This window comes from Myotis davidii, unplaced genomic scaffold (genome assembly GCF_000327345.1).
Source record: "Myotis davidii unplaced genomic scaffold, ASM32734v1 scaffold2987, whole genome shotgun sequence".
Classification (NCBI taxonomy): domain Eukaryota; kingdom Metazoa; phylum Chordata; class Mammalia; order Chiroptera; family Vespertilionidae; genus Myotis; species Myotis davidii.
The window spans coordinates 40,360-52,915 of NW_006297588.1; the positions used below are offsets into that span (position 1 = coordinate 40,360).

The 12,556-nt window shown below is 39.6% G+C and overlaps 1 protein-coding gene across 3 annotated transcripts in view; it reads right to left on the reverse strand.

The window, feature by feature from the left end:
• Window positions 1-3,850: 3,850 nt before the first annotated feature.
• The window catches only part of LOC102756900 (probable G-protein coupled receptor 83), a 16,884-nt gene continuing 8,178 nt past the window's right edge, over window positions 3,851-12,556 (reverse strand). The window contains exons 3-5 of one of the 3 annotated variants that reach the window (XM_015570191.1): window positions 11,269-11,402; window positions 10,236-10,845; window positions 3,851-9,308 (exon numbers count right to left, since the gene is read on the reverse strand). In XM_015570191.1, coding sequence (XP_015425677.1) covers window positions 9,279-9,308; window positions 10,236-10,845; window positions 11,269-11,402 — 774 coding nt within the window. In that variant the 3' untranslated portion in view covers window positions 3,851-9,278. Of the gene's footprint in view, window positions 10,846-11,268; window positions 11,403-12,556 lie in introns of all 3 variants that reach the window. The other 2 variants (XM_015570192.1, XM_006773302.2) reach the window with 2 other exon arrangements.

Below are 12,556 nucleotides of genomic sequence, written 5' to 3' on the forward strand. Positions count from 1 at the left end.
CCCTCCCCCCAGACGGCTCCCCCACCTTGATCGGAGGCTCAAATTACAATACATATAGTAACAAAAAATCCTGCTTTCTATATTTCAAAAAAGTCTTCGAGTCCAATTTTTCTGGGATCTGATAATATGATATATTTTTTAAAATATATTTTATTGATTTTACAGAGAGGAAGGGAGAGGGAGAGAGAGCTAAAAACATTGTTGAGATGTCTATCAGCTGCCTCCTGCATGCCTCCTGTTGGGGATTGAGCCCACAACCAAAGTACATGCCCCTGACTGGAATCGAACCCTAGATCCTTCAGTCCATGGGCTGACACTTTATCCACTGAGCCAAACCATTTACGATGATATGACAGTTAAAACATCTACATCTTTTGATGTTGCCTATAAATATGGCAGGAGTTAGTATGCTAGCTCTCTGATTTTCAACAGCTTTACAGATGAAGACATTATAATCATTTTTGATCATGTAGTTCATATAGTAACTGCTTGGCTTTCAGGGCTAAGTTCAGCTGACAATTTGCTTGCATGTCATCTAACCAATTAATACAGATGGATTAAAAAATCTATTATGAGAAATACATAGAAGGAAAATATGGAAGTTTTAAGTGGCCTCTCCAAATAATATCCCACACAATTACTTCTTCATATAAAATTATTAATAATGAAATAAAAATCTATTAACAAAATTGCTGAGATGGTTATTATAAAACTAGAGGCCCAGTGCATAAAAATTCATGTACTTGAGGGGGGCCGGGGGGGCTCAGCCCAGCCTGCACCCTCTCGCAGTCTGGGAGCCCTTGGGGGATGTCCGACTGCCAGCTTAGGCCCGCTCCCCACTGGCAGTCAGACATCCTAGTGCTGCAGCGGAGGCAGGAGAGGCTCCTGCCACTGCCCCTGTGTTTGTCAGCTGTGAGCCTGGCTTCTGGATGAGCGGCGCTCCCCCTGTGGGAGCACACTGATCACCAGGGGGCAGCTCCTGCATTGAGCATCTGCCCCTTGGTGGTCAGTGCACATCATAGCAACCGGTCGTTCTGCCGTTGGGTCAATTTGCATATTAGCCTTTTATTATATAGGATAACCATACCATGAATGCAAGTTTTTCTAAATTGTGTTCCTTATTCATTTTCATTTTTTATTCTTAATTGATTAAAGTATTACATATGTCTCCTTTTCCCCCCATTGATCTCTTCCTGGACATTCCCACCTCAAATTGTGCTGCTATGAACATAGGGGTGCATATCTCCTTTATGATTGGTGTTTCTAATTTCTTGGGATATATTCCTAGAAGTAGGATTGCTGGGTCAAATGGGAGTTCCATTTTTAATTTTTTGAGGAAACTCCACACTGTTTTCCACAGTGGCTACACCAGTCTGCATTCCCACCAGCAGTGCACCAGGGTCCCTTTTCTCCACATCCTCAGGAGCACTTGTCGTTTGTTGATGATAGCCATTCTGACAGGTTTGAGATGGTACCTCATTATCGTTTTGATTTGCATCATTCCCATCACTGTATCTACACAGCACTGTTCTTTATTAAATTAAACCTAATTAAAAAAACTAAGGATCTGTCTCGGTAAAAACATTTAACAGATTTAAATATTTTATGTTAGAGCATAAAATTAGAGGTCACTGAAAAAAAGAAATTGCAAAACTTTCTTGTGATTTTGCTAATATCAAAATGTTCTACACATTCTGGTTTTGTTTAAAATTTAAAATGCTTTTGTATTGACAGAATATTGTCAATGTTTATTGTGCTGTCATGCTTTGTTTTCGAATTAAGTCTTAAAGTTTGTTTATATCAGGTGTTTTAACAAGAAGGCACTGTGTTATTATAATAAATTCATGTATCTTTGAATAGTAAAATAACTTTTGATCCATATGACATTGTGGGGGCACTTATAGTGGGGCAATACTTATAAGATATGTTTGTTTAGGAGGGTGCTCTTATATAGCCGGTATTATTATAATGACCCTCAAGCAAAGACAAATCGGAGGGAATCCGTCTTGGACCTTGATGTAGCTATCTCTCTCTCTCTCTCTCTCTCTCTCTCTCTCTCTCTCAACACACACACACACACACACACACACACACACACACACATACACATACACACATACACATATGTTAGGGTGGAAGCTGGAAACTATGGGATCTGATATTGGGAATTTGTTAACATGTATTTATGCTTTTTTAGTGCGTGTGTATTTCCCAATTGTTTTCCTTTAGCATATCTGAGGGAAGCTTACAGGTTTCCAAAAGACAACTGCGTTTTAAAGGATCAGAGCATACAAAGTGCATAGAGCACATATGGGGCTTAGGGATGATTATTGCAGTGATAATTCAAGCTAAAGATGCTTAAGGAATGGTAAATTCAGGGTGTCATGCTCAAGCCACTTGGTTAATACTCATTCCCATCTAGAAATTCTCCTACTGGGTTTAAATCTTGGAATTCTTAGATTTGGTTTTATTGAGTGAGGCATCTTCATTGCTTTGGGCATTCTTGACTTGACCCCACCTATTTTTGGAGGCTTGGTACTTTCCCATAGAGGTCCCAACATGCTTTTCTGGTTACTAACCAGCAGGTGGAGATTTGACTCCCCTAGTGTTCTCATGGGCAAACTGTCTCTTTTGCCAACCAGGAAACTTTTCCAAAGCAGAGTTCAAAAGGTTTGCTTCTACATTATATCTCTACTCCCACCCACTCCCACTTCAATACCCATACGGTTAGCACATAGAAACTTTTCAATAATTTTTAACTTATACCCTGAGAACTGAGAAGGGCTCCTGGTGGCTAAAAATAAACAAAAAAACAAACAAACAAGCAAAAAACCACACAAAAACAGCAAGAACAACAGCAAAAACCAGAGCCTAGCAGTCATTTCCACACAGGAGACACACATGCAAACTACACTTCAGGGAGAAGCCTGCACTTACTGGTGCGCCTGTGCACTGAACTTCCTGCTGCACTGTGTTGCTGCTATATGAGCCAGCCCTTATAAAGGAGTTCCTAGAGTCCTAGTCCAACCAATAGGACTGGGATTCCCCATTCAATAAGAGCTGCGCAGCTCCGGCAGAGTGGCTGTACTCTGTCCAATCAGGATATGCCTTTTGGATCTATCAAACTTTGAGGATTTGGCATCCTCATTTGCATGAGGATGAACCAATCAGGAGCCAGGGCCAGGGAGTTCCCTTCTTATAAGCCATCTCCCCTCTGGCTCTGAGGGGAGACTGCATTTCCCCAGCTGAAGACTGAAGACTGCATTTTCCCAGCTGAAACTGAAACATTGAAGATGGCTCACCAGACCAGAGCAGACCTGTGTGGAGTAGACAGAGTGGAGCAGAGCTGCTTAGCTGAATAGGGGCTGGCCCCAGGTTCACCTCACAGCCTGTTTTCACAGCTGTGCTGTAGCACTATTGAGCTGTTCCACAGTAGTGCTGTTTTCACAGCCATGCTTTAATCAATATTTGCACTGAATAAAGTTTTCTTTTACACCATACCCCAAATTGGGGATTCCCGTTGATGTTGAATTGGCACCAGCAATAATCAATTGACACTTATGGTAGGTACTATGGATCATAAATACCCACTGATGTAAGGAACAGCTCACCCCGTGCCAACCAGATCTACTCATATGAGAAGAGCTTGAGGCCATTGCTGGATCGCTCAGTTGGTTAGAGCATCCTTCCAATATGCCAAGGTTGTGGGTTTGATCCCAGTCAGGGCACATGCAGGAGTCAACCAATAAATGCATAAATAAGTGGAACAAAAAAAAATCAATGTTTCTCCCTTTCTCTCTCTCTCTCTCTCTCAAAAGTCAATAAAAAATAAAAAAGAAGAGCTTGGAAGTGTTTTAAACAAATATTTTTATTTACTGTGTGAACACATATATATTCTAATCTACTCCTACTTCCCATGCTCCCACCCCACTACACTATCCCCTACCCTGTGCTCCCTCCCCAACCCAACACAGAATCCAAATTCAAACATTAAATGAGGGTACAGAGGAATAGGGACATTAGTAGAGCATATTTAAAGCACAGTAACAAGAAAATAAGTAATGCAGGTATCCCTATTGGGATCACAAAATAATGTCGATTCTTCTATTGAACAAGGTGAGACTTCTCTCATTCTCCTTTGTCAGGATGTCCCATTGCAGTTTGTCAGTATCTTTGCAAGGAGCATTATTTTCTGTGCCATTTAAACACTGCTATTGCAGCTTGCATACAGAAAATGTGGCAAATTCACAGTGTTCTTCCCTGGGAGTCTTCAGTCTTGCAGTCCACACTACAACGACATATACACCATATATCTAGTGTGGGATAAAATTGTGCACATAGGATGTTTCCATCATTCCATAGAGCTTGTGAGCAAGGACAGAGCAGTGGAAAAGGCTGAAAAGCTGAAAGTCATTAAGATATCAAGTTCATTTTCATCTCATGGAGAGTCCAGTAAGCACTGATTAGGTAGGTGCTGGAGTAGATAATAAACTGCACTAACTACCTTATACAGTCTAAAAGATAATTTCCTTTCTTTCTTTCTTTACGGGTTATTTTATATTTATTATTTGCATTTAAAAGGATTTTTAAATATTAAACTTTCCTATTTGAGTTCCAAGTTACAGGTACAAAGGTCTTCACAAACACAACCTCTTGGTTAAAGCAACAAAAAGAGTATTCAGAGTTTCCCAACTATTAATGAAGGCTTTACACTACCTTGAGATCAGTATTTTGAGTGGGGAAATCCTCTACAGCAAAGGTCTTGTGGGTCAGCTTGATCTGTATATCTCTCCTGGATGTCATTTCGATCATTTCATAAAAATACTCAAACCAGTGACAACTTTATTTCTAGTAGGATAGAATCCCAAAAGAATAGCTAGATTTACTCCTTAATTTTAAATTCTGCTATAACATTTCAACTTGTCTAGCTAACATACACCTATTTACATAAATCTAAATATGGGCACTTTCTTCAGAATATGTATCTGTTATGTCAAGATACGCACTTCAAGCTAAAATCTACAGTTTTTCCTAGTACCCACCTTGGGCATCCAGATAATGCTGTTTCTTTCAGCATCAAGCTTTTCCTAGAATATAAAAAGTCTCCTTTCCAGTGTTTTGTTGTTTTTCAGAGCATCTACCCAATTCACCAGCATATTTACAAATGAAATCTGCAGTCTTATCCAGACCCCCTAACAGTTTCTAGTTTTTCAATGTGGGGAAAAACATTGACAACAAACACGTTGAAAAACACCAAAAGGTCTTAACTTTGAGAATCACAAAGTCATAATCACATATAAAATAGTTCTATTATTATTACAAGGACAGGAAGGTTGAACTAGACACAGAAAACTCTGAACAAGAGTTATCAGAATAAACTTTACCCCCACTCTCAAACTATCCAGACTGGCTCCATCTCCTTTCCTTCCTCACATGGCCTGAAGGATGACAGTGTCCATCAATGAGGCTTTGTCTCATAGTCTAGAGATGTCAACAGCCTTCAGCAATGGCAAAGAAGGAAGCAGATGGTCCAGATTTGTAATTATGATTCTTGGTAGTCACTTGCTGATATTAAGGCATGTAACTTTCCTGGAGCATAGGTAACACCCAAGCTTAAAAAGTTCCTCGCAAAGTAGGCAAAGGGACTTCAGCCTTCTGTTCTTCCTGCATTATATATGCTAACAAGAGTTTGAGCCCACAGATCTCATTGTCTTTATGAATTCCTCATTGTATTAGAAAATTACAACTTAGGCATTTAATCTTTTCTTTCCTGGCATGGGTCAGCAAGATTCTTTTTATGGTAAGGGTTTCTTGAAGCTCTATGTGTACCTTTTTTTTTTGTCTGTGTATAGTGTATATTCTGTGTACATTTTGTAATTTATATGTGCATAAATTGTTTATGCTCATGTGTATTCAAGTTCCTACTTCCAATTTAAGGGTTTGCTTTTATGTGTGTTTAAGCATAAAATTAAGTATATTTTCTTTTGAATAATAAATATCCAATTGGTATTATTATATGCATTTGCTAGTAGGACATTTACCATGTTATAAGCTAGAAGTGTGAGTGCTACCCAGATTTTAATAACATAGTGTCAGCATCTACAACAATGTACAAAATAGTAATCTAATCACCCAGAAAAATGATGATGGTTTTGAAAAGATCACAGAGTTCATTTACTCAAACAGATAATTGACTGAAAGGGTGACTAAAAATTAAAATTTAGATTTGGAATATGCATTATGAAAGGATTTGGCCACGTTTATTTTAAAATATAATAAGTCTTTGTGTACATTTTTTCTGTATGTATACGCATATATGTAATCTTATATATGTGGGTGTATTCCTGTGTTCACATATGTGCATGTGTGTAGGTGTGTATAGGTGTATGTGTGAGTTTATGTATATGTGTGAATGCATGCATATGTGTGAGTGAGTATATGTATGACAACACACAAAGATAAGTACAGGATGAGAGGGAATTTTCAATGAAAAAGGCCTTCAGTTCAGAATATCTAAGAGTGAATCTATGTTATACATATACAAATAAGTAACATTTAAAATTGACTACCAGCATCTCAGATATATGTGTCAGGAGATAAATTCCTCTAGTCCAAACATAACCAGTGAGGTGTGGCATTGGAACAGCTTCATATAAATCTTAGTTTCATCAAAGCATTTCTTTAAATGTCTTGGATTAGACCACAGTACGGTTTCATGGCCTTGGACAAAGGCTTGTATGTACGAAAAAGGATAATTTGGCAACTTCTCCCATCCATCATTGCTGTTCAACTATACATTTCAAAAAATGGTGTCCTTCTGACAAGAAGGTGATACTGCTAAAACACTATCAGTAGTTAATACACTTTAAACTGTTTCTCAGAAGTGAAAATGAATTTTGCAGGGCTATTCAAACAGTTTTGCTGGGTCTTCCAGATGGCTGATAACCCATGTTCAGAAAAAGGCTGGCCAGGGTGAGTGGTGCAGTCTGTAAACAGACACATATGGGGTTTTGAAACCACAATCCCATAGTTCTTTAGCACCATGCTCAAACCCACAAAGCTAAATGGCTGCACATGGGTTAGAGCCTACGACCTAGTACTCATTAGCACCATATTCCAATTAAATAAGTTCCCCTCAGCCAGAAGCTACTTACAATGGTAGCACCCCCAGACTTGGCTGGGTGTTGAGTTCAGATTAGTTGCTGCTGAAAAGAATCTAAGCAAACCCCACAAAAAATTCAAACTACCAAGGGGCCCAATTCTTCAAGCATCATGTATATCACCAAAGCTGATGGGTAGGGAAATTTGAGGCAGCAAGCTGGATCATCTGTCAAGCATGGAACATCCCAGATATTCAGCTTTACTGAAGTGTGTGTGGGGGAGTGTCTGATTCTTTGGAGGATAAAGGTGGGAATAGGGAGGAGTGTTCCTGGAAAGGAGAGCACTAAGTGAACATACAATAGCACAGTAGTCATTTAAATTATAATGACAACTCTTTTATCTGAACTTCTCTTAAGTCTAAGTAGGTAAAGAAACATATCAGAGCAAGGTATAATTCCTTCAAGGAGCACTGGCTACCTCAGGGCATTTTCACTCTGCTTTCTCCTCATGAAGAAACAGAGTCTTAGACCATCAGCCTGATTGTACTGGGATGTATCCATCCTGCTAAAAGGAGAATGAGAAAGACAAATCTGTCCTTAGAAGAATGAGGATTTACATAATGAGAAATAAAAAAAAAATATCAGCAGAGCTCACCACTCACAAAGACTACCAATTTCAAAAATAGCTGAAGCTGAAAGGTGAATGTGCAATTTACAATGATGCCACCAGGAGATGTGGTTATCTATTTAGTCCAGGACTTCTCTAAATATGTAGTCCTGTACTTATGTAAATATAGTTCTTTTTAGTATTTTTAGTGTTTTTTTTTTATTTTGGTGGTGAGAGTGGGAAGGGAAAAGAGATAAAACATTCATTCATGAAAATGAAAATAGAAAGAAGCAGAGATTAAACTACACTTCTTTCCCCTCAAATTTTTCTTGATCTAAAAAAGGGATGCAATACTTTAGCAAGTATGGAAAATTTCCATAGATTCCTGGAGTTCTGACTTCAAATTAGCCAATTTTTGCTTTCATCAGGTAGGATGACTAGCTAGAAGCTAAACTCCAGTTAATCTGCTTTATGCCCCTGGCTTGCCACTTTTCAGAGGAAACTGAAGGATTAAAAGGACTTGAATAACATGTCCTTGGTAAAAAGACAATGATTAAGATGAGAAGAAAGGGAAGATGAGTGGGGAGAATGATATTGATGCAGAAACACACATACACTCTAAAGAGATGATGATAACCTGTTCTCAGTACTGCTATGGTCAGTCGCTATGAAGTTCACAGCAAATGGGGCAATAAAACTCGGAAGCCAGCCAGGTGGGCCTGGAACTTCTAAGAATCTCCAGAGTTATCTTGTGGTGATAAAAGTCTGTTCTTACTGTTGTTGTTGTTGTTAGTTATTAGCTATTTTATATTTTTTAGAAGTTATTTTGATTCTTTGGAGGTGGTGGTGAAATATGAAAAGGAGGGAGAGGAGGAAATGAACAAAGCTAAAATGCTGTGCAGATCCCCAGGATTCCACTAAGGGTTGGAGAAGTCTGAATTCTGAAGATAAGAGAAGAGAGAAATATTGGAGAGAATTGATGAACAATAATTAAAATGCATGGAGAAAGCAGTAGTTTAAACTATGCATCAGAGTTCAAAGAAGTGAAGGGTGAATAGATAATAGAGGAATGAAGAAAGAAGGACAAATTAGAGAAGGGGTGCCAAAGAAGGAAGAGACTCAGGAGGAATGAGGAAACTGGAGCTGAAATAAGAGGAGTAAAGAGAGAAGAAAATGAAAGATAATTAAGGGATGAGGAAAGAAGTGAAGAAGAGGGGAGAAGATAACATGGGCAGAAGCAGGGAGAAGAGGGGAAAGGAGGAAGGGAAGGGAACAAAGGAGACATGGAAAGGGGGTAAGAAGAAGGAAGGAATTTGTAGGAGGCAGAGGAGGAAAAGGAAAAGGGTGGAACAGAGAGAGTAGAGGAGGAGAAAGTGCCAGGGAGAGAAGATAGAGGGGGAGGAAAGGAGATGAAAAGGGGCAGACAAGGATATGAGTAAGGAATCAGGGGGAGGAGGAGAAAAAACACACTCTCATCTTGGCATTTTCCTGACACACACAGTTATACCTTTCAAAGAGCCTTAATAACAATGTCTCCACATGAAAGGCGATGGCAGATAGTTACTTCCTCCTCATCTCTCTTGAGTTGAAATTCTCATAGGCTAGAGGGATGGAAACAAATCAACAGTGAACACATTACATTTTCTCTTTTTCCAGAAAAAGAAAGGCAAGAATAGACAGTACAAGTTTACATTAGATAAGGTATGTTAAATGTAGAGTCAAGAAACAGGGAGAATTTTTGGATTTTGCAGTACTAACTTGGGCACTTGAATTGTCACTGCATTTAAAGGAAAGCTATCATCAAATTATTGTATTTGCATTCTGGAGAAATAACCCAGGTGATGTGGAGTGAACCATTTAACTGCCTTGTCTTTCCTGTAAGGTTTCTCATTCTCATTCTTCCATGAGGAGATAAGACTACTTGCATTTATAGGGAGCTCTTAGTTCCTAGAGAACCCAAATAAATTTCAGAAACTATGAATTTCTCTTCTGTTATTTCTCTGGGAAGATTTTGGACACAATATGGACAGTGACCTCTTGTTCAGCTAAATAAATATAAGTAATCTCTGGGGGCTCTGAGACAATGTCTAAGATGTCAGAACACAAGTGCCATGGCCAGGTGGGCACACAAAAATGGAGAAGAGAACAGTCTCCAGAATCAGAGATGAAATTTAGGAGACCCAAGGCATAGTGTAACTTTCCTTTGAGTTATGTAAAAAACATCTCTGATGAGCCTGAAGATCTAATATCTTCAGTTTACTTACTGCTGGGAGCAAGAAAATGTTGGAAAGGAAACAGGAGGAAATACAGACAGAAGAAAATGAAAGAGCAAGTAAGACACATTTGGTGGCTCACATGGCCCTCATCCCTCAAATTCCAACCCCTTCCTCCATTCCCCCGACCATGTAAAATGAATGAAACTTATTATTTTGGTCCCACCCTATCTGAGTTTTTGAGGATGGATAATCTATCGCGGTCTGGGCAGCTTAAACTCTAGGCACTGGGGGGTAGAGAAAGGAGGTTTCCACCTCTGGGGATGGAGGAGGACTGGGTAGCTCATCAAAATCTTTGAATCGTGGGAATTTGGGCACTCCAGGATTGGGATCCATCCTAGCAGGGTGGTTAGTGGGTGAGGCAGAGCTCAGTTGGCGGTGCTCCCCTCTCAGGCGGCTGATTCCATCTAGTAGCATCTTCTGGATATCCATTATGACCTTCTGAACTTCAATATGGAAGCTATCACTGAGCCAGCAATAGATGTAAGGGTTGTAGCATGAGCTGCTAATTGCAAGCCAGTGGAGGAAGAAGTAGAGACCATTGTGGCTTGAGATGGATTCACTAGAGAGCAGCACCAGATAGAGGTTGAGGGGAAGCCAGCAAATAGTGTAGACAAGCACCACCATCATTAGCATCTTCAGACTTTGCTTCTTCTTCCCACGCTGGCAAATGTAGGTGTGGATGTTGATGTCATCAACAGCATTATGGATCCACAGTTTTTTGGCCACATGACCATAGACAACCATCAGCACCATCAATGGCAAGATGAAGAAGAGCAAAAAGGTGCTCAGGTCAAGATATTTCCATGTGGATTTTGAAGTATAGGAGAAACTGGGGAGGCATACAGTTTCTTCAGTTATGTTTCTAGGTTATAAGACAGTCAGAGAAAGAGAAACATTAACTTACTTTCCCTTTTCCCTTAGCCCCATAGCCAGGTGTTATATGGCAGACAGGCCTTAAGGAAGAGACATATTTACTATTTGTGTGTGTGCTAGGGCTGAAGACTAGAATTATAAAGCAGGGAGTTTTAGTTTTCATCAATTCCAGACATCTCATATGATATATACAGAAACAATGGACCCCAAACAGAAAGTGGTATGCCTAACAACCCATTGTCATGAGAGCTCTTGAGTACTCTTAGTAAATTCCAGTTTAGAGAAATTTATTTTTGTACCCATGTTTTGAAATGTGCTATTCCAGCCCCTATCCCATTCCCCTTATTTCATGAGACTTTCAAGGTCATGGGTTGCTGAAATTCAGACACTGGCCATTCTGTGTTTCTCTTACCCAATCTCCACTTGGTAAAGCTTTTGGTAAATGGCATGTGGCAAAGCAGCACAGGTGCTCACAATCCAAATGATAATGATGCAAACATTGCCTTGCATTGGAGTAATTCGGGATTTCAGGGGATATAGCATGACCTGGAAGAAAAGACCCCAGCCCAATTAAACAATCTATATTAGGTTTACTTACTAGTCATTCTTCAACTGACATTCTTTTGCAAAAGTGCAAAGACTTGGTAGGTGGGTGAATAATGTACCTTGGGTACTAGCTCTGTTGACCCATAAGTGGTATTTTGTTTTATGAAAGAACAAAGTTGGTTAGTGTAGAAAGAAACACGTCAATGGGAAGATAGCAATCCAAGTGGACTGATTTCAAAGTTTCTGTCTCCCATTTAGGAGTTCAGTGGAGAAGAGGGATGGATGTTCAAAAGTGTAATGTATTTTTTCTTCGTCATATATTGATGGGCGAGCACTCCACATCCCTCCATCCTTTACCCCACTTGGTTCCCTTTATGTTCTTGATCTTTCGATGGTCAATCTTTCTTTCCTCCCTTCCGCTCTCCTCTCTTCCTATATGTCCTCTCCCATATTCCTTAATCTCCTATTACCTAGATTTCTCTATGGCCACCTCCATCTGGTTCCAGACACAACCCCTTCAATTTTCCTCTATGTTCTTCCCACTGTACTTGTTTCCTGGCTCCCTCCCAACTGATTAACAATATTTCATCTCTAGCCCTATCTCCTTCCTTTTAAGTCACTTCAATCCCTTCTCTCAACTTCTTCTTCCTCAATCTCTCAATTTCTTTCCATTTCATTTGCTCAGTTCTCCCTCACAGTTTTCAAGCCCACCTCCCAGACTCAACCCACCACCAGCCCTGAAGCCACACCCTGCTCTGACTCATTCTTTTCCTCTTTCTTCCCTTAGCCAGTCCTGCAATGCAGCAAATAAAAAATGTTTTCCATAACAACAACAAAAAAGAAAAAAAAAGAAAAAATATTTTCCAAAGGAGGAGGCCACTTTTTAAAAAATAATTTTCTTATTGCTCCATCTGTTTTCATAGCACCATATAAAAGATGATGGTATTTTTGTTACATAAGATTTGATATGGCAAAAGTCTGTAATTCACACTTTGCAATCCTCCTAATACATACATACATATGTGTGTGTGTGTATTCTCTCTCTCTCTCTCTATATATATATCTATATCTATATCTAAGTGAGGAACTTAGCAGAGTATGTGCTTCATCTAGATCAGCCGTGGGCAAACTACAGCCGGCGGGGCGGGGGCGGG